A 27,936-nucleotide genomic window follows, 5' to 3' on the forward strand; every position below is an offset into this window, starting at 1 on the left:
TTTTATTCAAAAAAAAAAAAAAAAGTAAAAAAAAAGTAAAAAGGACATAGCATTTAAATATTTAAATATTTATTTGGACAGAACTCTAAACTTCAAAACTTCATTTTAGAAATTATTGTTTGGGTTTGATAAACATATTCCTTGAATAAAATATAATTTCTTTATTGCATTGTCTTACCACAATGTATACCTGATATTATCTATTTACAGAAACTTTACTTTTCAATACAATACCAATAAAATTACTCTGTTTCCCCTGCAAATAAAAAAAATAAAATAATAATAATAATAATAATAATAATTTGTGCTTGGTATAAAATATGCAGCGTACTGCAATATCTTCAATCAAGTTCGTTATTATATTAGTTACATAATAATATGTACAAAAAAATGGTCCATTGGAACTCGTGTCACGTGATCTGATGAGGCGCTTCGAGCATCTCCATTAGGAAAGTGTCTATGGGTGTGTCTCCAATCAGCTTGAAGAAAAATAGGTGCTCCAAACACTTGAGCCCGATGGATCGGAGGGCAGGGAGACGCAACAGAAGTTTAGCAAACCTGTTAAGGAGCGAGAGAAGATAGCAGATAATATTAAGAATGAGCAATAGATATGATCAGTATTTACTGAACAAACACGTGTAGGGCTGTACCTGCCAGGCTGGTCAGGGTATTTGTGTTTGGTGTAGGTCTCCAGTGAGGCGTAAACTTTCTCCCTCAGTGCCTCCACCTCCACTGGGTTGGACAAGCCTTTAGCGTCTATGAGAAGAGGCAATTTGCACGATTAATCATGTCTATCAACATCTCACAAATGTGATTACATCTAAAGTTCCCATTCACTGTAATCACATGAAAAAAAAAAAAAAAAAACAGTATTTCTTGTGTTCCACAAAAGAAAGAAAATCACTAGGTTTAGAATAATGACAGAGTTATTGGGAATTATACTATATTATATTGGGCAAACTATCCCTTTACCTTGAGAATGTTATATTATATTATAAAATATAATATAATATTTTGTAATAAAGTTTAAGGGATATTTCATCTAAAAATATATTATTAGATAAACTATCCCTTTAACTTGAATATTTTATATAATATAATATAATATAATATAATAAAGTTAAAGGGATTTTTCACCTAAAACCTTATTATATTATGAGTAATATAATATAATATTTTTACAATTTTGGGGTGAAATATCCCTGTAACTTGATTATATTGCATTATATCGTATTATATATTTTATTATTATTATATATTATATTATAGAACTGCAAATGAAATAAAATGATTTATTATATCTAAGTGTATATAGATGGCAATGAGCAACACACCAGGGTTGAAGAGGACGATGGCTCTAAGGCAGCCTAGTTCTGTCTTATCCATCTGCATATCCTTCATTTTAGACACCAGCTCGGTCAGTACCCTGTCACACAAACACATACACACACAGTAGGTGGTATAAAATAAATGCTACAGATTTTCTGATTGTTCTCTAAACAAACAAGATCCTCACCTGTTGAAGATGGATCCCACACCTGCACTGTGAGCACTGCTCCTGTGGACATGAAGACCTGTGCCCAGCAAGATGCCATCTTTAACCGTGATTGAGCGATGAGAGAATGAAGCAATGAGGAGCTCGTTCCATCCTGAAGGAGAAAAATGACATGAATAGCAGGAAAATCATTTCTATATCTCCCTCTGTCTTCATGAACTCAAAACAATGCTCTTCATTAGCGATGTTTGTCCAGCAGAGGTCAGCATTCCCACTTACACAACCAACACAGTTCTGTCTGACCCTTTGACCTGGAGTGACTATGGACAATTGAAATAAAATAAAATGTAAATATTAGATGAATAACCTAAACTTAAAATACAAAAATTAAAAGTTGAAGTTGAAGTACTAAAATGACAAAAAAAAAAAAGGTAATAAAAATGCTAAAAGCACACAACAAAAATACTGAAACTAAAATGAAAACTGAAAATATAAAAAATAAAAGCTAATTCAAAATATTAATAAATACTTTAATAGTATATACATAATAGTAAAATACACTGCTGGTGGTTTTAAGTGTGTTTCAGTTGTTTGTAAACAGTAACTTCAGTATCCTGGTCATGTATACTGGTTGTGTATCTGTGTGAGTGTGTGTCACATACCTGCTCGAAGCAGAATGACCTGATCATCCAGAGGCAAATCAGAGAAATTAGGTATTCTCTTGGCCCACTCCACCAGAGTGAACAGTTGCTTGTCAGCTGCATGGCAGATATTAGTGACTGGGTCATTTGTCTAAGGAGGGAGGCCCGAAGATGTGAAAGAAAAAGAGAAAGAAAGTAATTTACTTTTTTTTCATGAGGCTAAAGTCAGCCGATATGTATTGTGTAAATTGTAAAGGACCAAATGTATGTGTCTTACAGAGCTGCCAGGGCTGCTCTCTGTGTATGTCTCAGTCTTTGGTTCGACTGCAAGCTCTGCATCCAGAATCTTATCCACAGGCATTTCTTCATTAAAACTGCTCGTTGACTCCACCTCATTATCGCTTTTCTCCTTCCCGCGCTGCCTCTCTTCCTGAACCGCTGCGGGGAATCACAGAGGTCAAGAAGAGCAGAGCAGAGTAAAATGAGTACATTCAAAATCAGCGTAATAAAGAATTATCACACATTTGAAAATTGTATAAAACTATAAAACTGTGCTATATTAAAATAAATTTTACTTTATTTAAAAATTTGTTTATATTTTTATTTGGTTTGATTTATTTTATTTTAAAGTGTATTTTAGATATTATTATAAAACACATTTATAATATAAATATAATATATTCTATTATAAAAGCGGTCATATAAGGTTATGATAGAAATACTACCAATAATATACAATATAATAAAGTATAATATTAAAATTTAAATCTCAGTTGCACTTTATATTGCATTATGTGCACTTATGTGTACTTACAGTGTACTTGCCTAAGAAAGTACAGGGTAATATCATATAACTACATGGGTTAAGGTTAGGTTTAGTACCTAGTTATGGTAATTAATATAATAAGTACATAGTATGTACATGCGGAACAGGACTGTAAAATAAACTGCAACCAAAATCTCTTTTACAAGAGTGACCTGGCCACAAAGGCAGCAAAAACACACACACACACACACACACACACACACACACACACACACACACACACACACACACACACACACACACACACACACACACACACACACACACACACATACACACACACACACGCACGCACGCACGCACGCACGCACGCACGCACGCACGCACACCAATTCAAAGGTCAAGGAAACAATTTCCAAAAGGCCTATCCTCAGTGTCTTTAAGTGCTCAAACTTAATTATGGAGCAAACACAAACCTTCCCGCTTCATGCCCATGGCTAGGCACTTCTGATAGCGGCAGTATTGACAGCGGTTGCGCTGACGTTTGTCGATCAGGCACTCTTTGTTTTCTCGACACGTGTAGGTCAGGTCTTTTCGGATTGTCCTTTTAAAGAAGCCTTTGCAACCTTCACAACTATAAACACCATAGTGCTTCCCTGCAAACACAACCACATTTGTCATGAACTCCAGAAGAGATGGAGATGTATCCTTGCATTAACTTCCAAACCAAAACCAAATGCAACATCCAAACATCTCTGTGAGTTGTACCTGAAGATCGGTCTCCGCAAATGGCACAGATGTGTTTGGAGAGGGATCCAGGGCTACTGCACTGGTAGCTGCTCATGTTGCCCAGCGGAGCCAATCCTGGTGGAGGCTTGATGTCTTCTGAGCAATTCACATTCAAAGAGTTCATCTGTGAGACAGGAAGAGAGGTGAGGAGAAACAATTAATCATACAGTGCAAACACGAGTAGAGTTTATGTCACAATACAGCAGACACACACACACACACACACACACACACACACACACACACACACACACTATACGAATCCACAAGAACACACTCACAAAAACAGACTTTTACACACGTAGCTGTGAGAGCACTGACATCACATTTCAAAAGGGAGGAGGGATATTTTGTCTCTCTCTCAGGAGAATTTACTCCCCCCCCCCATCACGTTATTTTATGCACTACTTCATTCAACCTGCAGGTGGCAGGATATGGCCAAATAAATATTAAAGCTATATAAATATTAAAAAACAAAAACTAATAAAAATGACCATTTTTAACAAACTTAATTTAACAAATAAGAATGTAACTAAAATGTAAACATTGAAATATTAATATAAATAAATACTATAATAGTATTATAAATATAAATAAACACTATAATAGTATTTATTTACATATATTAATTTAGCAGACACATTTATCCAAATCAACTTAGAAATGAGGAATACAATAAGTACATAAATAATACATAAAATAACACTGGTTTGATAACATTCTTTGACAGAAATTATATTGGTAGAAAACTGAATCTTCTTTGTCGCATTAAGGCTAATTTTATGATGCCTAAACACAATACCATTTTCTCACATTTTTAATAACTTGACAAAAGACAGCTTGATTGGAAATAACACAACCATGTCTGTGATACATACCTTGTTTTTTCTTTACTTTCTGTTGTTGTAATATGGGTAAAAACCATCATTGATCATTTTCACACAATAAATATGATAATTTCACTCTTTGACTATCAGAAATTTTAAAAAGTCTAATATTTTTTACCTAAAAAATAAATATACTCATTGGGTTCACTTTTTGCCTTTATTTTGATGAGATAAAACTCCAAAAAGTGGCCAAGAAACACCCATGTAACAATTTCAGAAGAAACACCAGGCAAAATGAATGGCGTGTGCTACAGCAGCATTGCAAGCTTTTCTACACGTTTTCTTTTCATTTCAAAATAATTTCAAGCATATTTAGACCCTGAGTGTCTGTCTGTACATACTCTTACAGTTATTGATGTCCTTTCATTGGACTAAAAGCCTAAAACGTTTGTCTGAGTCAATGGCTTTCTCTGGCCTCCAGGGAGAAATGAGACACACATACACAAACATAAGCTGACCTCTGTAACACCAGGGCAACAGTACGAGTGACATTTATGATACAACGTGATGCACATCACAGTGCATAGCTTAAATGTTCACTAGCTTACTACATACTAAATATTGTAAAGTATGAAATGCAGTAACATGCTAAATTTAGGTCACATGATCTCATTTTGGGAATACATTTTTTAAAATAATTTTGAATGAAAATGATTTTTATGGCAGTCCGATAACTGCAATTTCAAAATGTTTGTGAGTAGATTTATTTTGGCCTTTGGAGATTTGCATTTATTTATTTAAAAGGCGATAATATACAGTACTCGACATTCAAATAAATGTAATTCTGTCATGACAACTCTGTGTTTGGCATGGTATTGGAATCGTTATTGGTTATTGCTGCTGCTGCAGAGCAAGTACGGGACTTGCTGCTACTGCCAATACTTACACCGATAGTGCGTTGCAACTGCTACAGCAAATGCTGACCAAGTGCTTGAAGGTTGGGCAGCGAGCTCAGCTCATTGGGTAGGGTACTGACACAGCAGGCACCAATCAGCTGTGCCATATAGAGGATGCTGTGATACTGTAGCAAGCTGATTGATTTAAAGACCTATCAGCCTGTGCTGAAACTTTTTGTATATGTACCCAAGTTAGAAAGAAAAGCTCATTTCTAAGTTGGCATGCTAGACTCTGATTTTATTGCTTTCAGTTGGTGTCAGCCTGAGAGAGCACAGAATTATGGGAAGGTTCTTACCTGAGGGCTCTTGAGAGTGTTAAAGCCCATACTGGGTGTAGAGGGCAAGGAAATGGACGGTGAGACCAGAGACGGGGCGATGACTGAGTAGGGAGAGGCCAGGCCATTCATGGATGAGCCCAGGGTGCTCATGGGAGAGTGCAGTGGGCGGGAGGAACTGATGACGGACGGATGACCCACCATGGAGCTCATGGGTGACGACTGAGAGGGGGGTGAATTAAGAGCACTAGTGTCTATGAAGAGATGAAAAGAGCGATTCATATTAGACAAGAGGAATTCAAATGTAGTGCAAAAATGATTGCTAATGACATTCACTCAGAAATTGCTAGTACATTTCACAAAGAAATAAAAAGAAACCGCAAGTGACACGCTTAATGAAATGTGAAATTTGAAACTGAAATAGTATTTTCTTGCAAAACATATTCCAATAATCTTATTTACAACTTAAAAAAAAATATGTTTTTTTTACAGTGTAAATATAAAAAACTGTGACAGGTGTGACATGTCAGTATAAATATTTCAGGATGCAACAAATTGGCTACTTTTTATTTAGCATGTCCAGACGTCAGAAAACCGAGTAGCTGTGCCCGCAGGAACGTCAAGCACCTGTGGAGGCATGAGTGCCTTTGCAAAACATACATTTCCTCCATCAATAAGGTATAAATCTGTGCTGTGTAATGTGTAATAAAAAATGTGCTGTTTGAGTAAATGTAAGAGGACACTTGACAGAGTCTATTAAATCTTTTCTGCTTTAACCATTCACTCAGCAGCAGTACATACTGGTAATGGTAGTTTGTACCAGAACAAGCACAATCTATCCAACGTAGTACAAGGACACACACAGGGCAAAGGTTGCACCTTTTTGCTAATACCGATAGTGTTGCAATCCGTTAACTCATTTCATCATTCATCAAGATGAAGATCAAATCAAATTATTCTAAGATTAAATTAACATGATTACAAGATGACATGATGTGCAACACAAAACCTTCATTCACGGTTTGGTCAGATAAACTGACCAGGTGATTGTAACTTTTTATGTTATTTACTGGCAGGTTATTTTATTTTACTGCTTAACGCATTACTGCAAAATAAACCCAGAGAGGGTGATCATCAGGCATTGATGTAGATTTTAGCTCTCGTATTTTACTAAATGGCTATCAAGCTATCAACTATAGTACAATACCATAATTCACAACAACAAGGACAAAACATTTTCCTTTTTTAATCATTATCTTTAATCTAAATCATCTATTATTCTCATGTTAAGAATTCTGTCAAGCTTTATAGCTTGGTAACAGTGCACAAAATGCATACAAACTACAATCAAAATTAACAATTTAATGTAATTATGACCATTACCAACTTGATGTTGTTCAGCAAACTTGAAAGATTTTGACAATAAGATAGCCCTTATGAATTAATGTAGATTTTATTTAGCTCTTGTATTTTACTAATGACAGTCAAGCTATCAACTACAGTACAATACCATAATCAATATAATCAATCAATACGCAACAATCATTTCAAATCAGGACAAAACATTTCCTTTAATCATTACATATCTATATATTTGATCATTCTCATGTCATGCTGAGAATAATGGGAAATGTAGTTTTGAAGAATGAACCTCTTAAACTTGCTAAATCAAGCTCACAAAATGCATACAAACTAGAGATGATTTAAACTTATTTATGATGTGAATTTCTGTCCAAACATTTCAGCATACTTGAGTCATGGCCTGAGTTTTTTTAAATTAGCTTCTTATGTAATATTAGAGAGATAAGAGTGTATTTAAATCTTGCGGTTTCTTTTATTCAAACTTGAATAGATCCAACATTTTGCTTTTTATTAACCCCTTACCTCTCACCCCCAATTTTGGCAAGGGCTGCATACATGACATACCCAAAATAAAAAGGTTGCTGCTCATAAGTCATTCTGAATAGACACATAACCAACATATATTTAGAAAGCCAACTCTTGAGAGTTTACAGTTCAAGACTCAAAATTAACCAGACTGTTATTAATATTGAGATATATAAGCTCAAACATAAAACAAAAACAACAAATATTAAAAATATATTTATTAAATATATAAACATATTATGTGAATTTAGGATAGCAACTTATAACCACAACTAAAGTGTAGCCACAACTGTGGTCATGCTTCATTTCAAGTCTGAGAATGATATCTCTAAAATTATGCATTTTATGAAGCCTATTGTGAGACCATGTCAGGGGAGAATTCTCAGAGAAAGCAAACAAGTTTCTCAACAAATAGTTTATTGCACTCTAAACACCTATTTACTGTCTCTGACTATGTCTGGCAAAGATAACTGGCCCCATTCATGTTCTTTTCATTTAAATCGACCAAGCTTTCACACCTGTGATGGTCTTCATCATTCTTTTATTCTTATTCTTTTGTTTGAATGCAGCCATTATAGCCTTTCTTCTAGCATAATGCTTAGCCATTGACACATAATGTGTAACCCTCATAGACTATAATCCACCTATTAACTTAAGCCTTGTCCGAAAACAAACAACTAAAAAATATTCTTGGAACTTTGAAATGCGAATTATTTTTAAAAAATGATTGTATGGAATAGACAGCTCCTGCAGCAGGTGCATTAGCACAACAGTTAGCCTCAAGCTACATGACACAATTTAATTTATTAATATTACACTTTTATTTAAAGCTCACTTTAAAACACCATCGAGTGTTTGTATTATATTCCGGTCGCGCGTTTTAAGTCAGAAAACGAATGTGAAATATGTTATTTTTAGCATTTTATATGAAGCTATGGGCTATGCTTATCCTTACCTTTATTTTTTATTCATATAAAAATACCCCAAATCGCACGAAAATAACACACAAAACACACATACTTAAATCGTGCATTTATTAGAACTTGTTTCGGTGAAGAAATGTCACGTTCGCTTTGTTTATCATGAATGTGCTGAATCAGGAAGTATACACAGGACGCGTCATGCAGAAGAGGTCACGTTGAATCACATGATGGTGATTGACAGATGGACAGCCGAATCATATTTCTTCGAGGTCATGTCTGTCTCAAATCAGGAAGAGGAGATACACAGCAAGCTCCGTGCGCTGTTTCAGCTGTTTATATGGTATTATTCAGTGAAAAATGAATAGGAATTGTATTCTGCATTGTCGAAATATTTTACTAACATATGATAATTAATCAATATTTCTCCAAATATGCGCACCATTGTAATAATTGCCCTGACGGATTCTGTTTATTATATGTATTTGAGCACAAATAAACTGGAAAAGACGAGAATGGATGTTGTGTGAGTGATTAATTCTATTCAAAATAACGATCGTTACAGATGAATTATTTTGCACTCCTGTCATAAATTAAAAAATTAATGTCACTGCAAACCAGTTTAATCATAAACAGTGGTCAAATATCGAAGCTGGAGTCTTGAACCTTCCATATGATGCTGATTTTGTCCAGATCAAGTAAGAGTGTGATGTTTTAAAATAGTAATGCATTTTGAACAACAAATAGTTGGGATCACTGGTGATCCCTGCCATGCTAGGCGAAATCAAGCATCACAGCACTTAGACACTGTTATAAACACACAGTCAGTCTGCTTTCTTTCAAGCTGGTTGCATGTGTGTGTGTGTCTTAAGACTCTAGACAGAAGGGAAAATATCTGTGGCGGATGGTCAAGATGCCTTTGGTAGGGAGGAAACATGGCCAACCAGTGATCCACATGTCAGCCTATCCTCAAATGTCCCACCGGATCGATTACATTCAAATCAGAACACAAAAGTCAAATGCGTGAAACACATTTTTTATGGCTTTGGTACTGCATCTTTAAATCTGACCCCCAAAAAAACACACGGCAAACTAATGTTGACGATCAAATGAATACCGATATTTTTTGTGGGTTATAGGATTCCCCTCATCACAATATATATTTCTTACCTTTAACTCCAAAATATATGACATACAGAAATAAAATTGATTATGCAATTTATTTTGACTTTACAACATGCAAAAATATACAAGTATAATGGAAGATATCGAAACTGACATCCTGTAGATGGCAGGATACTTTATCTCTATCTCTGCAGACTTGCATTTCATAAAGTTATAAACAACTTTTGTATGTTTAGATGCATCAACCTTTGGCTGATAATTCAGGTCTTATTCTTCTGAGACAGTCCATGTGCCAGACATTCATCAGGATTTCACAATGACACTGCAGTGCCCATGACCTTTGTACAGCTGTCTGATAGCAAAGTGCAGCCTTTGGTAGACTACAATCAAGTTCAGAGGAGACCACATGAAATTGCACAGGCCAGTGCAGGAACAATCACGTACATTATCATTGCAAAAAATGCAAAAACACAACAACTTGCATTTCATGCAAAAAACGATCAGTATCCTCATAGATACTCAGTACACTCAAAACAGGAAAAGCCGTTTCAATGAACATGACAAGACTAGGAGCTCTCAGTCTGACATAAGTCATGGATTCAAGGGCTGGAACACAACAGGATTTAGAGAGGGCTAGCTAAAATCTTCTGATTGTTAATTACTGGCCAGCAGATGTGTGGAGTCTCCAGCAGGGCTCTAATTCATTAAGCCTCTCACCAACTAACTAATAATTCACAATGACATGATAGAGAGAGGGAAAGTTCAATAACTATTTTATCCTATATTTCATTCTGAATCTATTCTTATTAAAGGTGCTCTAAGTGATGCGACGCATATTTTAGGCCAAAACATTTTTTGTCACATACAGCAAACATCTCCTCACTATCCGCTAGCTGCCTGTCCCCTGAACACACTGTAAAAAAACGCAGTCTCTCTAGACACCAGAGGCTACACAAACGGCAACAAAAACAAACTGGGCTCACCCGCACCCCGAAACATAATAAACAGAGTTCCAGCCAATAACCGACCAGAAGTATTGGAGGGTGGGGTTTGCGGGGTTAGTGCGCGTGCACGTGAAGGGTGTGTGCGGAGGAGAGAGAAGCATGAAGAGGGAAGTTTGAATTATGGCCGACACACGACCAAAGAGACGACGTTCCGATGAACAAATTGCAAAGAAGAGGGACAAGGATAAGTGACAAGGATAAGGAACGCGCGAAGTCACGAATTTACATCGGAAAAACCTTCGAAAGGTGGCGAGAACTCCGCCGGCAGAAGGGCTTCCAATCCGACATAGTTGCTCTGTTTTTGGCAGAACAGGTAAATCCATTTTTCTTTCTAAACTGACGATCATGTTCGCTAAACCAACACAAGGATGTAATTAGCTAGATCTATGCAGTCAGCGTTAACTTTGGTGAATACAACATGTATGTTTCTAGCAGCGATCAATCTCTATTGTAAATGATCAAGCAAATTCACAACAGACAATTTGTGTGAATGATTGTTTTCACCCACTGTTTGTTATGAATTTGAATGTTCATTTATAACGTTAGGCTGTTGACAACTTTGACTAAATTTGTTTACGACGCGGCCGTTGTTTATGCTCACTGGGAAACGCGAAGCTAACGTTATCTTGCTATTATTGCGTCCTTGTATGGGAGCTATAGTTATAACCTCAGGTGGCGAAACGATTTTAAGATAATGTTTCTCTTTTTCTGCATTCTGTTCTGCAATATATAAAAGCATTTATCTAACTTGGCGACATTACACATTGAATGAAGTATCAGTAAAACTTAATTTTGTTTGTAGTGACTATTTTGACTTTCCTTTATAGAGCTGGTAAGTCCTAGCCTGGCAAGCCAGACCTACATCAAGATGTTAGGTCTGGAAACTCACCATAGTCACGGCTCAATCCGAGGGGCGGGATAAACGGCTGTCTTTCAAATTCCCTCTGCACGCAATAGGACAGCGCTTCAACCAACCAGAGCGTTTTCCCAACAGCGGAGCTAGTTGATAGATTCAACTTTTGCCATATCTGGCCGGCAAAACGACGAACACATCTTCCTTTTTTTAAGAATGACTTAAGTGCCGTTCTTTGCTCTTTTCTCAAAGAAAAAATTAACTCCAAGTCCTCCAGAGTCGCGGCCAAAGCCGATTCGAAAGACCGTTGTTCTCCATCAGCAGCCGCCATTCTTTGTTTTCAAGTAGCAGCAGCCAGGTAACCGTCGCAACTCTGTCGTGTATGTTAAGCCCGCCCCCGCCTACTCTATACACAACGTGATTGGCCTGACCCAATCTGGGTTTTTGCAGCGAGAAGGTTTATTGAGAGTTGCTAGACGTACCTGGCTGCGAAATACATTTTGCTGCCGCTAGGGTGCGTCTAGATTTCTAGGCTAGGTAAGTCCCGCTAATCCCCCTGGACCTCTAGGTTGAAAAATCGTCAATGCAAGTGAATGGGAGAAAATAATTATTTTCTGGTCCCGTTTGAATTTTGCCATGAATGTGAACATATGTTGTCTGTGAATTTTTTATATAACTTTTCGTGTGAAGAATGCTACAATTTAGCGGGTAGAAGTTTGATACGGTTAGACTTTGTGTGAGAGCACTTTGTGGACTACAACTCTTCGCTGCTTTCGACGCGTTTGAAACGTCAACACCACTAGCACACGGACACTAGCACACGGATCCCGCTAAACATGGCTGTGTCTTTGGTGCACTTCACAGCCTTATTTCAGGGAGAGGACAAAATCGTTGAGGTTGGTCAAAACCACGGGTAAGTCAACTTTATGGGGTGACGTCACATAAGCGACATGTAGTCTTTCTCGTTATGTCTTTTCCACAACTGCTAGCCGAAGAATCATACCATATACTGTCAAACTCGTAACATGAAAAGTTATATAAAAAATTCACAGACAACATATGTTCACATTCATGGGACAATTCAAACGGGACCAGAAAATAATTATTTTCTCCCATTCACTTGCATTGACGATTTTTCAACCTAGAGGTCCACTTGGGGTTTTATGGATGGGCGGGACTTACCAGCTCTATGTCAGAAGGGAGGGGAGGAGGGAGGAGACGGGATGAGGAGGAGGGAGGGTCTAGCTAGCCTCCGTTTTGTTTGACAACAATTCGAATGCCAACTAGAAGTTATTACTCCCGGGATCGCTTAGAGCACCTTTAATAGATTATTTATTTAATAGACAATCATTTTTATTATTGTATTATTTGTGTATTGCATATACTGTAGTAAAATTATTATTTCTTTCACTGTTTTTTATCGATAGTTTATTAATAACACTGTTCCTCTGAGAAAACAAATGCAAAATGGGAAAAGAGAAAAACAATCAATGTTGCTTGCTAACAGTGATTTACAAATACTTACAAAGCTGAACAGCAGATTGGAAAGCGACATGGACCACATAAAGAGAGTGCACCATTACAAAATGTACAAAAGAAAAGACACATTTATCTAGATACAGTGAGGAAAATAAGTATTTGAACACCCTGCTATTTTGCAAGTTCTCCCACTTAGAAATCATGGAGGGGTCTGAAATTGTCATCGTAGGTGCATGTCCACTGTGAGAGACATAATCTAAAAAAAAAAATCCAGAAATCACAATATATGATTTTTTAACAAATAACTGCAACTGTAACTGCAAATAAGTATTTAAACACCTGTCTATCAGCTAGAATTCTGACCCTCAAAGACCTGTTAGTCTGCCTTTAAAATGTCCACCTCCACTCCATTTATTATCCTAAATTAGATGCACCTGTTTGAGGTCGTTAGCTGCATAAAGACACCTGTCCACCCCATACAATCAGTAAGAATCCAACTACTAACATGGCCAAGACCAAAGAGCTGTCCAAAGACACTAGAGACAAAATTGTACACCTCCACAAGGCTGGAAAGGACTATGGGGAAATTGCCAAGCAGCTTGGTGAAAAAAGGTCCACTGTTGGAGCAATCATTAGAAAATGGAAGAAGCTAAACATGACTGTCAATCTCCCTCGGACTGGGGCTCCATGCAAGATCTCACCTCGTGGGGTCTCAGTGATCCTAAGAAAGGTGAGAAATCAGCCCAGAACTACACGGGAGGAGCTGGTCAATGACCTGAAAAGAGCTGGGACCACCGTTTCCAAGGTTACTGTTGGTAATACACTAAGACGTCATGGTTTGAAATCATGCATGGCACGGAAGGTTCCCCTGCTTAAACCAGCACATGTCAAGGCCCGTCTTAAGTTTGCCAATGACCATTTGGATGATCCAGAGGAGTCATGGGAGAAAGTCATGTGGTCAGATGAGACCAAAATAGAACATTTTGGTCATAATTCCACTAAACGTGTTTGGAGGAAGAAGAATGATGATTAGCATCCCAAGAACACCATCCCTACTGTGAAGCATGGGGGTGGTAGCATCATGCTTTGGGGGTGTTTTTCTGCACATGGGACAGGGCGACTGCACTGTATTAAGGAGAGGATGACTGGGGCCATGTATTGCGAGATTTTGGGGAACAACCTCCTCAGTTAGAGCATTGAAGATGGGTCGAGGCTGGGTCTTCCAACATGACAATGACCCGAAGCACACAGCCAGGATAACCAAGGAGTGGCTCTGTAAGAAGCATATCAAGGTTCTGGCGTGGCCTAGCCAGTCTCCAGACCTAAACCCAATAGAGAATCTTTGGAGGGAGCTCAAACTCTGTGTTTCTCAGCGACAGCCCAGAAACCTGACTGATCTAGAGAAGATCTGTGTGGAGGAGTGGGCCAAAATACCTCCTGCAGTGTGTGCAAACCTGGTGAAAAACTACAGGAAACGTTTGACCTCTGTAATTGCAAACAAAGGCTACTGTACCAAATATTAACATTGATTTTCTCAGGTGTTCAAATACTTATTTGCTGTATCATACAAATAAATAGGTAAAAAATCATACATTGTAATTTCTGGATTTTTTTTTTTTTAGATTATGTCTCTCACTGTGGACATGCACCTACGATGACAATTTCAGACCCCTCCATGATTTCCAAGTGGGAGAACATGTAAAATAGCAGGGTGTTCAAATACTTTTTTTCCTCACTGTATATAAATAGTGATTTACATTTAGACTTCTATTGTTTTCAAATAATTATTGATTTTTTTTAACACAGTTATAATTAACTGTAAAAGACAGTAAAAACATGTTAATTGGTTAATAGCAAGTTCTCGTACTATATATGGAGAAAAACTGTAATAGATCTAACCTAACATTGTGTAATTTTACAGTAAAATACTGTTAAATGTACCATTTTTTAAAGTAAAAATAACAAATCAACATATAATTTACAGTGAAAAACTGTAAGCTGACATTCCCACAAGTCCCTGTGTGACACTTCACATTTTGTGTTTTTTTATTTTAATAATTATCTTTTATAGTTTTTTCTTATCAGTTATGTACATTAAGAGTTAAATGTTAAATCTTATGTTGAGAAATTATGTTTATTGCATTATTTTAGTGTCATGTGTGTTACCATGATGGTGTTTTGTGTTTGTGTGTATGACACTGTGTGAATCTTACATATTCCCCGCAGCTTGTGGAAAAGCTACTTATGATGAACTTTGATTCATCATGAGGCTTTTCTCTTTACCACCAGTGTTATTATGGTGAATGTCATTATATGTTAAAAGAACAAAACAGATGTTAGTAGCAGCACCGTGGTCTTGCTAAAGTTTGAATTTCCGTTTAAAATGTATTTGTTTTTTGGAGAAATCTGTTCTGTAAATATGTTTACATTTTTACTATGTACTTAACAGAATTATTCTGGCAACCACACAGCATTTAAATTATTATTATTATATTATTTTATTGTATTACCTTTTATTATTTTAGATTCATTTATTTATTAGAATGTATCAACTACAAACAATGCAGCCTTATTGCTAAAAGAACCATTTTGCACTTTTCAGAATAAAAAAATACTGAATGTGATTCCATAGAAAAGAAAAATTGTAAAAGCTTGCAATAAGCTAACTTAAACTGCTGGTTATAATGCAAAATAGCTAGTTAAAAGAAAAACTTTTCAAAATAAACCTTAAAGCAGGTTTTGACAGTTACATAGCTTTTTTAGATTTAGCAGCATATTATTGGCTGGAAACACACAGACACACACACACCCACTTTATGAAAGCCAAAAAGGTTCCCATCTTCCTTAATCTTTTGAATCGCTTATTTCTGTCCTAAATGAAGTTGACATCTGATCAATAATGGCACTAAACTTGAAAATACTGACAAGTATTTTCAACCAATTTACAGACATTTCAGCTAAGAAGATGGGGGTTGAAGGAAGGGCAACAAACACAGAAAGTGGAAGGGGGGCAAAAGTGATTGAGAAATGGGACACTGTCCCACTCTATCCCAGTCTGCTGTGGAGAGCTGGAAGACATTAAATCAACCCTGATTACCGCCATGTGTCCATAATCCCCCAAAGCCCAGGACTACACACATACACTATACTTCAGTTACCAACATTACTTCATTAACCATATCATAAACTAGTTTATCGGCACACACAGTCTTTATATGTGAATGATTAACCTATACACTGAAGATAGCATCTACACGTGGGTGCTGCCAATAAACGTCCTCTTGTAATCTTATTTACTTCTGAACATATCTGTCTCTAAATTTTTTTTTATTACAGGCAATAATACTATCTTTACTACCTAAACATTTTATTCACCGTTCTTAAAATGTTAACGCATACAAATGTACACAGACACTCCCCCTCTCATGTTTTTCTTATCAGTACTGCTGTAATAATGCATTATGTTTATGCTCATGTCCCCAGAATCGCTGACAGAGGTGGACTCATGCATGCCTCAGGAGGTATGGGACATGTTGGGATTTTTTCATGAGCAGTATTGAGCACTGTCTAACACTATTACTGATGAAATGTAATTTTCTAGATTGATTTTGTGTTTGAGTGTGCGTGTTCTGTTGCACAAAAGATATACTGTACTGTACTGTAGGCCTATATCTGCTGTTGTATGTGGATGACAGGGTGAGTGCCTGACAAGGTAAGAGTTAAGTGAATACTAAAGAATAATAGAGTATTTTGACTTGAGTGAAACGGAATGAAGTCAATGAACTCTGAGCGTGTCCAGTAGTAACCTCTGTATTAATCTGTAAAAAAAAACACATTGTCACATGCATCACTCAGATTTCAAATAACTTCTGCTGACAACTGCTTTATAGTCACACATGAAAAAGTAAAAAAGACAGATAGACAGAAAAACAGACAGTCAGACAGACGATAGAACGATAGAATGATCGACACGGACGGAGGGACGGATAATACTGTACACTAAACGTTACAGTCTGAAAATGGACATCAGAAAAATGCTGACATTTGAGAAAAAAAAAAAAAAAAAAAAACTCCACAGGAAATAAAGGAACATTAATCAGTTTCAAAACATCCTGTCACATCGAGATCATATGACATCTGACAATCTGGAGCATTGAGGATGGTATAGTAATGGACTAAAAAAACGATTAATGTTTGTGATATCACTTGATGACCTCTGGAAATGTCACAATATAACAATCAGCAGAGATCCACTCTCTGTTCCACTGAACATTGCACAATATATCGTGAAGTAACAGTGTTCAGCAGCAGCCAGACCTCTGTGAAAACAATTCAAAAGCGGCGGCTGACCCTCAATAGCCTGAATTCTGGAGAACTGCGAACCTCAAAACAAGGTCAAGATGGCCCGTCTACTATATTTGCATTATTTTCACTGGTTCCCAAAATAGTCGGATTTATATTAAATGATGAGTCTTATTAGCCAGCCAGGTCAAAAAGACTCTCAAACTCACAAGTTGTGTGGTTTTTAATGAGTTCACTGATAGATCTCACTGAATGTACACTACCATTCAAAAGATTGGGGTCGGTAAGATTTTTGAAAAGTTTTTGAAAGAAGTCTCTTTTTCTCAACAAGGCTGCATCTATTTGACAAAAACTACATTAAAACATAATAATTAAAAATAAAACGTAAAATTAAGTTATGTTAATTATGTTAAATATGATTACAATTTAAACCGTTTTCAATTTGAATATATTTTAAAATGTGATTTATTCTTATGATGGCAAAGCTGCATTTGCAGCATCATTACTCGTCTTCAGTGTCACATGATCCTTCAGAAATCAGATTTGGTGCTCAGGAAACATTTCTTATTATTATCATATCAATGTTGAAAACAGTTGTGCAGCTTAATATTTTTGTAGTAATTACAAATATTTTTTGTAACAAATGTAAAAGTGTTTGATCAGTTAAATGCATTATAAAATATTCATTCCTTTAAAAAAAAATTACTGTTACTGTTATCTCCTGCTGTTGTTGCAGAAACAAACAAACAAAAAAAAAACAAAAAAAAAACAGTAGGAAACACTAGATAAGGGTCACACTAGCCAGGAAAATTACCCAAGACAACAATTTCTGTTCAAAAATTCCTGAAACTGTGCTTGTTCTTGAGGGTTTAACAGAGGATCAAGTTTCTTCCGAGACAGATAAGAGACATGTAGAAACAGTTAACATCCACCCCAATACATGTGCACACCTCTCTCAACCTTCAGAATAAACTTTCTAGTATAACTTTCTAGAAAACAAGCTGTCTTGGGATATCTGAAACCAACAATCTCAATCAAACCATAAAAAGTCAATTATATGTGTTCAGTTTTACTAACAGAGAGGACTCTACATAGGGAAACCTTGACATGTAACCCACAAATGTGCTTCATGTGCTAACATCTAAACTAATAATAATAATAATAATAATAATAAACTTTGTTTATTGACTAACAATAAAGAAAGCAGCTCTCAAGTTTCTCAGAGCAACAACTGCATACACATTTTACTCACAAAAAAGTGTTTACCAATTAGAGGGTTAGTTCACCCAAAAATGTAAATTCTGCCATTATTTACTCACCCTTGTGTCGTTCCAAACCAGTAAGACTTTCATTACTCTTCGGAACACAAATGAAGATATTTTTATGAAATCTGAGAGCCTATACAAGTGAAACTTTGAAAGCTCAAAAGTACTGCATAACAGTTGCGTAACACACAAGAATGAACCTCATCGGTTACGCAACACGTTTGAGTTTCCGTAAGAAGTTTGTTCTTGCGCGTCATTCATGATCGGTTGAGCTTCTGTTTATGTACGCTGACCAATGTTTATGTGAGTAGACGCCTAAATTAAATCTGTTCATCATATAAACTAAAGCGATCAAGTCTCTTCAGAAAATTTGGACTAAACCACTCAATTCATATGGATTAGTTTTACGATCACTTTACGAACATTTTGAAGCGTCAAAGTTTCAGTTGTATAGGCTGTCAATGGAGAGTAGAGAAAGCTCTCAAGATCAAGTTTATATATATATATATATATATATATATATATATATATATATATATGGGGGGGGTGTTCAAAACAAGTGAACAGTCAGTAATCAAATTAGAACAAATATACAAATTACAAGCAGAGATGAATACTAAATAACAAAGTTATTTACAAAGGTACAGAAATTAATAATTAAGCCTAAATGTAAAATAACACTATTTGTTCACTGTAGAAATTAATAGTTTCATATTTGTTAAAGCTGTATTTTGTCGTTTTATTAATATTAATAACACAGACAACAGTAGGAATATTAGGTGTGTGCTGTCACTTTAAGAACCGTGGGGCCTGGTCCGTACGGATCACTGCGATCCGTTCCACCCCTATTTAGCAGTTATTCAAGTATGTTTATAAGATCAATTTTCATGGAGAAACAATACCAGCTGACATATTGCCTGCTAATAACTTTTACAGAAAGAAACATTTGGATTAAAGTAAACAAACTACACTATGGATAAAGCATGTGGACACCACACCCACTTGTGCTTAATCACAAAACCAGACATTAATGCTGGTCCTCCCTAATGCATTCCACTCTTCTGGGAAGGTTTTCCACGATATATTGGAACACAACTACAGAAAAATATGATCATCAATGAGGTCAGGTACTGGTGATGGGGTTAATCTTAGAGTCGGAGCTCCAATTCATCTTAAATATATTCTGAAAAATAGTTGTTGTTTTTTTTTTTTTATAGAATGAAAGTAAATGATGTCCAATGTTGTTTTGAACCCCCTTGACTCTCTGTGTTCCACAGAAGAAAGAAAATCATACAATTTTGGAACAACATGAGGGTAAATTAATGATGACAACATTGTCATTTTTGGGTAAACTATCCCTTTAATATTTGTCATCACTGGAATTAAGAAGCCTAGACAAACCTGATAATTAGAAGGTTAATTAAAAATTGCATAATTGCAATGTCTGTTTTAGCCCTCATTTCCAAAACAACAAGTATACAATTATGACAGACACCTAGATGTAATGAATGCAAGCTCACTATCTAAGAATTGGCAAGTTTTATTTGTTGCATCAACATTCAGAGAAAGGTAGAAACAGAAAGAGAAAGAACAACAGAGAGTAACTGACCGTCAATCAGCGATGACAACTTCCGTCACCGCTTTCTATTGTGCGATCAAATGGGAGTTTGTCCTTGTCAGTAAAAGTATTTACACACACCCACACCCACAAATGCCCTCAACAGAACTATTGTCAGAGAGAGACAGAGATGGTGAATGTGTAGAAAGAGCACACGAGAAACAGAGAAGAAAAGAAGTGAGGGGGTGAAGTACTGCAAATGTGTGAGATATAAAGTGATGCACCGAAAATAGATTGATCCAAGCAGACTTTCCAAAAATATCCGCAATACTCCATTTAAACAGCATTAGAGTAAAGAGCCTTGCCAAGTAGACTATTCTCACTGTCAACGGCTGAGAGCAGAGGTTACAGGTTAATTACAAACAAGCTACAACACACACACACACACACACACACACACACACACACACATACACACATATATAAAATATTACTGTTTTTACTGTATGTTTGAACAAATAAATGCAGTCTTGGTGAGCAAAAGAGACTTTTAGCGTAAAACCTTTAGCGTATAATACATATATTATAATTCAAATAAAATAATAAAATAAATTCAGAATAAAATAAACCAAAATCAAGCAAACTCCCACCAAAAAACAATCAATAAAAAAAAAAAAAACAAAAAAAAAACTACAAATTCTCCATGTATTGGTTGAGTAAGTAAAATATATTATAAAATATGATTGAATCAACAACCTGACTATTTTGAGTTACAATTAATCAAATTTTTACATCAATGAAAAAATCAGTTTGGGGTGGGACTATTCGTTTGTCCAACCAGTGACAGGTGAAGAGATTAGGAAACCTGTTTGAAAATAATAATTACTTTACAAACCAATTCTAATTGTGAATTTAAGCGGTTAATCCCTTGCTTAGAAATAATAAAAGGTACAACAGCTTCTTTACTCATGACAAAAAAACACATACCAACCAACACATCCCTAAAACTGCAAGTATCACAATCTAATCAGATTTCTAAATTAGTCAAACAAGTGTTTTTCCAATTGTTTTACATAGCACAGTTATCTCATCTTCCCTTAGGATGCATGTCGTGTTGTTCCTGAGAGCATAAGCATAGCAGTTTGGGACCAGCCATTATTATCAGATACTCACGGTGGTTGTAGTGACCATTCTCTCTGTCGTGACTCTGACCGTGAAGAGGCAACACCGGCGGATGCCACATGACCGCGAGCACCACTCAACTAAACCTTACCGGGCACAGTAGAGCACCTGTCCGAACACAGACTCACTCTGCTGATGGGACAGATGGGATATGAGCGAAACAGGACGGCCGTAGGGGAAGGATCCGCGGGGAGGAGTCTGCTCGTTTATGGGATTACTCGGATTATCAACGATTGAATCCAGCAAGAACCGTTTACTGCCACAAAGATCAGCCTCCCTCCAAGCTTTGACAAGACTCCTTCTGCACAGAGGCTCAGGGTATCATTAAATCTATCAGCCACCTGTTGCCCGGCCAGGGATGGAGTGTGCTCAAGTGTGTGTGAGATTCATATAAAGAAGCAATTTGTTTGATTCAGATTTTAAGATATATTTTTATATTTACAGTAAACATCTGATTATCAAATAAATTCTATAATTTACCATAATATAACAGAAAGATGGGCATATGAATACTTCTATTAAAGGATTAGTTCACTTCAGAATTAAAATTTCCTGGTAATTTACTCAGCCCCAGGTCATCCAAGATGTTCATGTCTTTCGTTCTTCAGTTGAAAAGAAATTAAGTTTTTTGAGGAAAACATTCCAGGATTTTTCTCCATATAGTGGATTTCAATGGGGTACAACAGTTGCAATTTCAATGCAGCTTCAAAGGGCTCTACACAATCCCAGGCGAGGAATAAGGGTCTTATCTAGCGAAACGATCTGTCATTTTCTAAAAAAAAAACCATTGATATACTTTTTAACCACAAATGCTCGTCTTGCACTAGCTCTACGATGCGCCACGCATTACGCAATCATGTTGAAAGGTCACACGTGACATAGGCGGAAGTACCGACCTAGTGTTTATAAAGCGAATGTGCAAAGACTAAGTCAAACGCCATTTACACTATAAATAAATAAATAAATAAATAAAAGGTAAAACAACGATGTCGGACGATTTTGAAGTTGGAGGAGAAAATGCTTTTTCGCTTTTTGAACTGGAACACGCATGACCTTTCAACGTGATTATGTAATGCGTGGCACATCGCAGAGCTAGTGCAAGACGAGCATTTGTGGTTAAAAAGAATATATATATATAAAAATTACATTTTTTTGGTAGTAAATGACATATAGTTTCGCTAGATAAGACCCTTATTCCTTCTGGGATTGTTTAGAGCCCTTTGAAGCTGCACTGAAACTGCAATTTGGACCTTTAAACCCCTGTACCCCATTGAAGTCCACTATATGGAGAAAAATCCTGGAATGTTTTCCTCAAAAACCTTAATTTCATTTTGACTGAAGAAAGAAAGACATGAACATCTTGGATGACGTGGGGGTGAGTAAATGATCAGGAAATTTTCATTCTGAAGTGAACTAATCCTTTAAGTCAGTAAACTGGCAATGACAGCTCTTTCTCACACATGTACACACTCTATGAAGAATAGTTCACAGCCAAGTCTGGCAGCCTTCTCTCACACACCTGCTATTATCTAATGTACTTCTATCTCAAGACAGTGCCATGAATCAACATTAGCACTGAACAGGAAGAAAAATGAGCTAGAATAATATACATAACTGTTCAAAAGGGTTTTGTTTTTTTAAGAAATCGATACTTTTATTCAGCAAGAATGCATTAAATTGATCAAAGATCACAGTAAATAACTTTTACATTATTACAAAAATAAATTAAGTTTCCACAAAAATATTAAAGGGATAGTTCACTTTGAAATAAAAATTTGGTATGTTTTAGCTTACCTCAAGGGCATCCAAGATGTAGGTGTCTTTTTTTCCACAGTAGTTTCAATTTTGACATTTTTAGGCCAAACCGTTCTTGTCTGTCAGTCATTTAATGCAGGTATACGGTCACTGTCTCAAAGAGCAAGCACAGAGTCCAAATTAAACAATTCCCCATCGTAAGTACACATTGATGGCCTAAGACACAAAATGAGCGGTTTGTGTGAGAAAACGAACAGTATTTATATCGTTGTTACCTCTTGAACACAGCCGCGTCTAAATGATCTGAGGGCGCGGGCCGGTATAGATATATACACTAGACTTGGCTACTGCAGTTCATTGGAACGAAACCGTAGCCAAGCGACATCTAGTGTATATATCTATACCCGCCCGCGCCCTCAGATCATTTAGACGCGGCTGTGTTCAAGAGGTAACAACGATATAAATACTGTTCGTTTTCTCACACAAACCGCTCATTTCGTGTCTTAGGCCATCAATGTGTACTTACGATGGGGAATTGTTTAATTTGGACGTTGGGGAATCGTTTTAATTTGGACTCTGTGCTTGCTCTTTGAGACAGTGACCGTATACCTGCATTATATGACTGACAGACAAGAACGGTTTGGCCTAAAAATGTCAAAATTGAAACTACTGTGGAAAAAAAGACACCTACATCTTGGATGCCCTTGAGGTAAGCTAAAACATACCAACATTTTATTTCAAAGTGAACTATCCCTTTAAGCAGGACAACTGTTTTCAACACTGATAATAATAAATGTTTTTGAAGCACCAAATCAGCATATTAGAATGATTTCTGAAGGATGTGACACTGAAGACTGGAGTAATGGCTGCTGAAAAATTACATTTTAAAATATATTAAAATAGAGTTTTTTTTAATAGTAATAATATTTCACATTATTACTGTTTTTAATGTATTTTAATCAAATAAATGCAGCCTAGGTGAGCATAAGAGATTTCTTTTAAAACATTAAATAATCTTACCGACAACAAACCGAGACAAGTTATGACATCGTATAATGAGGTCAAACAACTGCAACTTCATATTTACTGAATTAAATATCAGTGTCATATCAGCATCAAGTCAATGGAGGATTTTGAGCCAAATTAATTGCAAAAAAACGGTGCAAAAAATAATAAAATTAAACAGTGAAAGCACTTTCTACTAAAGCCTACAATAGATCAATAATGATGCCATTACAGTTTCATTGAGGCAGAAAGACAGTAGAGAGAGAGCTGACTTTATAACAGAATGCCTTTAGGGTAAATCTAAAAAAGCCTTGTTAATATGTCATCCAATAAAAGCAATGCCCCACATGGATCAGTCTGAATGAAAAGAGAGTTGAGATCACACAGAAGATTGACACAATTGGAGCTGCCTTAGAAGTTCAGATCACCAAAACAATAGTATTAGGTTCTCCATCTTCTTGGTTCTCCATCTCCTTGCATTTTTCTTATTGCTAACAAAAACATTAGACATTGACATCACTATTAAACTTAAAAAAATATTAAACCTAACAAACATTATCATCTTCCATCTTTAATAAGATAATTAAGAGGGTGTGAATATGTACACACTACTATTAAAACTTTGGGGGTCTGTAAGATTTTTCTTAAAAAGAAATTAATGCTTTTATTCAGCAAGGGTGCATTAACTCGATCAAAAGTGAACACTAAAGATGGACTAATGTTTCAGCTGCCAATTCTAAATCAGACGATTTATTATCAATTTAAAACCATCGGTATATCGGCTATAACATGAAAAAAGCCAATATATAAACTGATAGTTAATTATAATGTCTTTCTATTTGTTAAAGAAATATGTAATGTTTTATAATAACAAGTCAAATATAAGTTAGTTGTAAATAAGAAATATTTGATAGCAAAAATAATCTCTGAAGGTTGCCATGTTGACTTATTTGTGCCTCTTATAATGTTGGGCTGTTGAATGTTAAAAGGATCCAATCCATGTTTAATGAAAATAATTTGATGATGCAGCAATAAACTAGCTAGTATACCTTAATACATGTGTTTTTGAACTTTGCTCATTTAAAACATGCAAGTGACAAGTATCAGTATCAGAATTGGCCAGTAGTTGTTTGTTAAAATCAGTATTGGTATCTGCCCAAAAAAATCCAAATTAAAGAGTTTTACATTCTTACATTTCAAATAAATGCTGTTACTTTGAACGTTGTATTCATCAAAGAATCCTTAAAAATAATAAGCAGCACAACTTTTGTCAACATTGAGAACACTGTGAAATGTTTCTTGAGCAGTGAGGCCCAAATCACTGTATTGGATCACATAAACGTGAGCATACGTTTTTGGTGAGCATAGAGACTTCTCCTCAAACATTTTATGGCCTGCAACCCATGTTGACAAGCACGCGAACACAGTTCAACCCCGCTACTGTGATGCAAGGGTCCACGTCAAACATTTCAAAGCAGCATGTCCTCAAGGAAGCACTCAGAACATGTCCAGCGATCAAAATAGATTTCCACTCTTGCCCCAGTCTACTTCACCCCAGACTTATATTACTCCAGCATGTCTATATATCCAGAATGAGGAGCTAATAAGAGCTGAGGTCCGAAACAGTATCTAGTTCATTTATCTATAGCAGCTATACATTTATCTACAATAGCAGCACCACCGGTGTAAAGGTTATGACAGTGCATATATGAATTGTCAAACTGCTCCTTAAAAGGACTAATCTTAATAATCGTCCAATTTTAATAGAATTAATACAGTAAGTACAATCAGCTGGTCATGATCTCGAAATCTAAAGACTGACAGGATCATTTGCCTAAAGAACACACTCCAATACGTTCTTTTCTCATGGATACATATCCTCTGTTTTTCCCCAAAGCCTTTCCCAAAAGCTGGGCTTTTCTGACTCTCTTGAAAGTGATGTTAAGGGCAAGGCTGCTCAGTGAGTCACATGTTGAAAGCCTTAAGCGCATAGGAAATCTACAGAAACCGCTGTGATCAGTTTGAAAGCATGTACAGCTGACAATAACAAAGGCCTCTGAGCCACTCCTGTCTGATGACTGTAACACACGTGTCCTTTTTTTCTCATATATGTGTCTTTGGACTTGCAGAGTGGGTTCACATTGTTAAAGGTGGAGGAATGTTGTCAGTTATAAACACTTCTCTGAAAGTCTACAGAAAGCCACAAGAATAAGCTGAGAGTAAAGGCACATATGGCTTCAGTGACAGCAAAAAAAATCCTATAGCTCAAGCATTTTGCTGCTAGCAATGCCAAGGTCATGGGTTCCATTCCCAGGAAATGCATAAACGAATAAAATATAAACCCTGAATGCATGTTATTTGGATAAAACATCTGCCAAATGCATACATGTAAATGTAATTAAAAGGGAATTGAAAGTGTATAGCTGTTCACTTAATCACTGTGATTAATTTAACCTTGTTAACCTGGTTCAAAGTTCAAAACCTGCAGAGTGTCTGTCTGGTTCTAAAAGCAACAGAAATAACCTGGACATCATTATGTCACATGACTGTATCATATTTACAGCATTCTATTCTATATTTATTCATCATTATTAGTTCCCATTCTTATAGCTTTTTGCATGAAGCTCTCTGTTATCCACAACAACTTTAACATAGGCCTACTTATTAATACAGCATACTATTCTTGTTGTGTTTGCTCTACAAATCTCGGTAAAATAAAATACATAGAGTAAAAACATTGTTGATACATATTCTTCATTGAAAATAATAAATATATCTGATATTACCTCAAAAGCATATGTTATGCACATTAGGTTGAATTCTTGCTCTGCTGGAAAATCCAGCTTAAGCAGGTAGCTGTGTTTTGGAACATGGAAGATGGTTTCAACTGCTGGTCATTAGCTGGTATAAATTAGTTGATCATCTTGGAGCTGCCTGCTGGTCAAACCAGCTCAAGACGGTCCAAACATGATAGCTGTTGGTCAACCATCTGATGACCAGCTAACCAGAGTGGGCCAACCAAAAACCAACAATATTCCAACACACAAAACATCTTAAATTTTATTTAAGGGTATAATAACATGTGCTAATCTACTGTACTCTGCTGACGTTTTTTTAATCTGAATACATAATTAAGCATTTAGTAAATTCATTATAACTTAACATGACAATGTCAATTAAATTGGATTAAGAGCGTTATAAATGCACTTTAATTAGGTGTGTCAAACTGGCTACTTATTTGATTCGAGTCTTATGTCTATTCAACACTTTTTTTAGTCTACTCAATACTATAGACTAACATTAGAACTGGTTAGAGTTGTCTCTGACTTTGTCTGAAGTAATATGTCATTCGCCTTCACTCCTGAAACAAGTCGCGGAATATTCATTCTTATTACATGTTGTAACGTTACACGACTGGAAATCTTCTCAAAAGCAATATAACGAATCCGACACAACAGGCGTGCTTTGAGGGCGATTGATTACATAAATGCAGTTAAAATGCCAACCGTGTCTGTAACCCGCGGCGTGATCACCTGACCAATAGCAAAGCACGCGGGTTGATAGGACAATCATCAGTCTGAACTGAATTTCATCAGCGAAGTTGTTTAATTAAACTTTGACGGCACGCACGCGTGTGGCAGCAAACAGCACGGGCAACTGCGCAAGATGATACAGAAGAGCAGCAAGAGGAAATGAAAAGACACGGCGACTTACGGAGATGTAAATATGTGTCGTGAGTATCCATTCCGAGTCAGTTTACTGTCGGGTCTTGTCCTGGAACCGCGCGGCACCCCTCACAATTCCTCTCCCCGGCCCGAGTGAACTGAACTCTGCGGCGCTGCTGGCTGGATC

At 36.3% G+C, this 27,936-nt stretch overlaps 1 protein-coding gene across 1 annotated transcript; it reads right to left on the bottom strand.

The window, feature by feature from the left end:
• Nucleotides 1-20: 20 nt before the first annotated feature.
• On the bottom strand, nt 21-27,936 carry rxrgb (retinoid X receptor, gamma b). Its single transcript, XM_081379413.1, has 10 exons — nt 27,799-27,936; nt 5,771-6,003; nt 3,671-3,815; nt 3,379-3,558; nt 2,414-2,574; nt 2,158-2,287; nt 1,517-1,649; nt 1,335-1,426; nt 651-756; nt 21-558 (listed from the first exon to the last, which is right to left on the bottom strand). Exons 1-10 carry the CDS (start codon nt 27,827-27,829, stop codon nt 411-413), a joined length of 1,359 nt encoding a protein of 452 aa, XP_081235539.1. The 5' UTR covers nt 27,830-27,936; the 3' UTR covers nt 21-410.

The sequence above is a fragment of the Scardinius erythrophthalmus genome (assembly GCF_964197995.2).
Source record: "Scardinius erythrophthalmus genome assembly, chromosome: 11".
NCBI classification, from domain to species: Eukaryota; Metazoa; Chordata; class Actinopteri; order Cypriniformes; family Leuciscidae; genus Scardinius; species Scardinius erythrophthalmus.

Bases quoted from the DNA above. Each gene is read 5' to 3' on its own strand.
- rxrgb (XM_081379413.1), bottom strand. From the start codon at position 27,829: ATGGATACTCACGACACATATTTACATCTCC. The intron at 1,650-2,157 runs GTATGTGACACA...TTTCTCCTTCAG, and splicing joins GGTCATTCTGCTTCGAGCAG to GATGGAACGAGCTCCTCATT. The intron at 559-650 runs GTACAGCCCTAC...GCTCCTTAACAG, and splicing joins TACCCTGACCAGCCTGGCAG to GTTTGCTAAACTTCTGTTGC.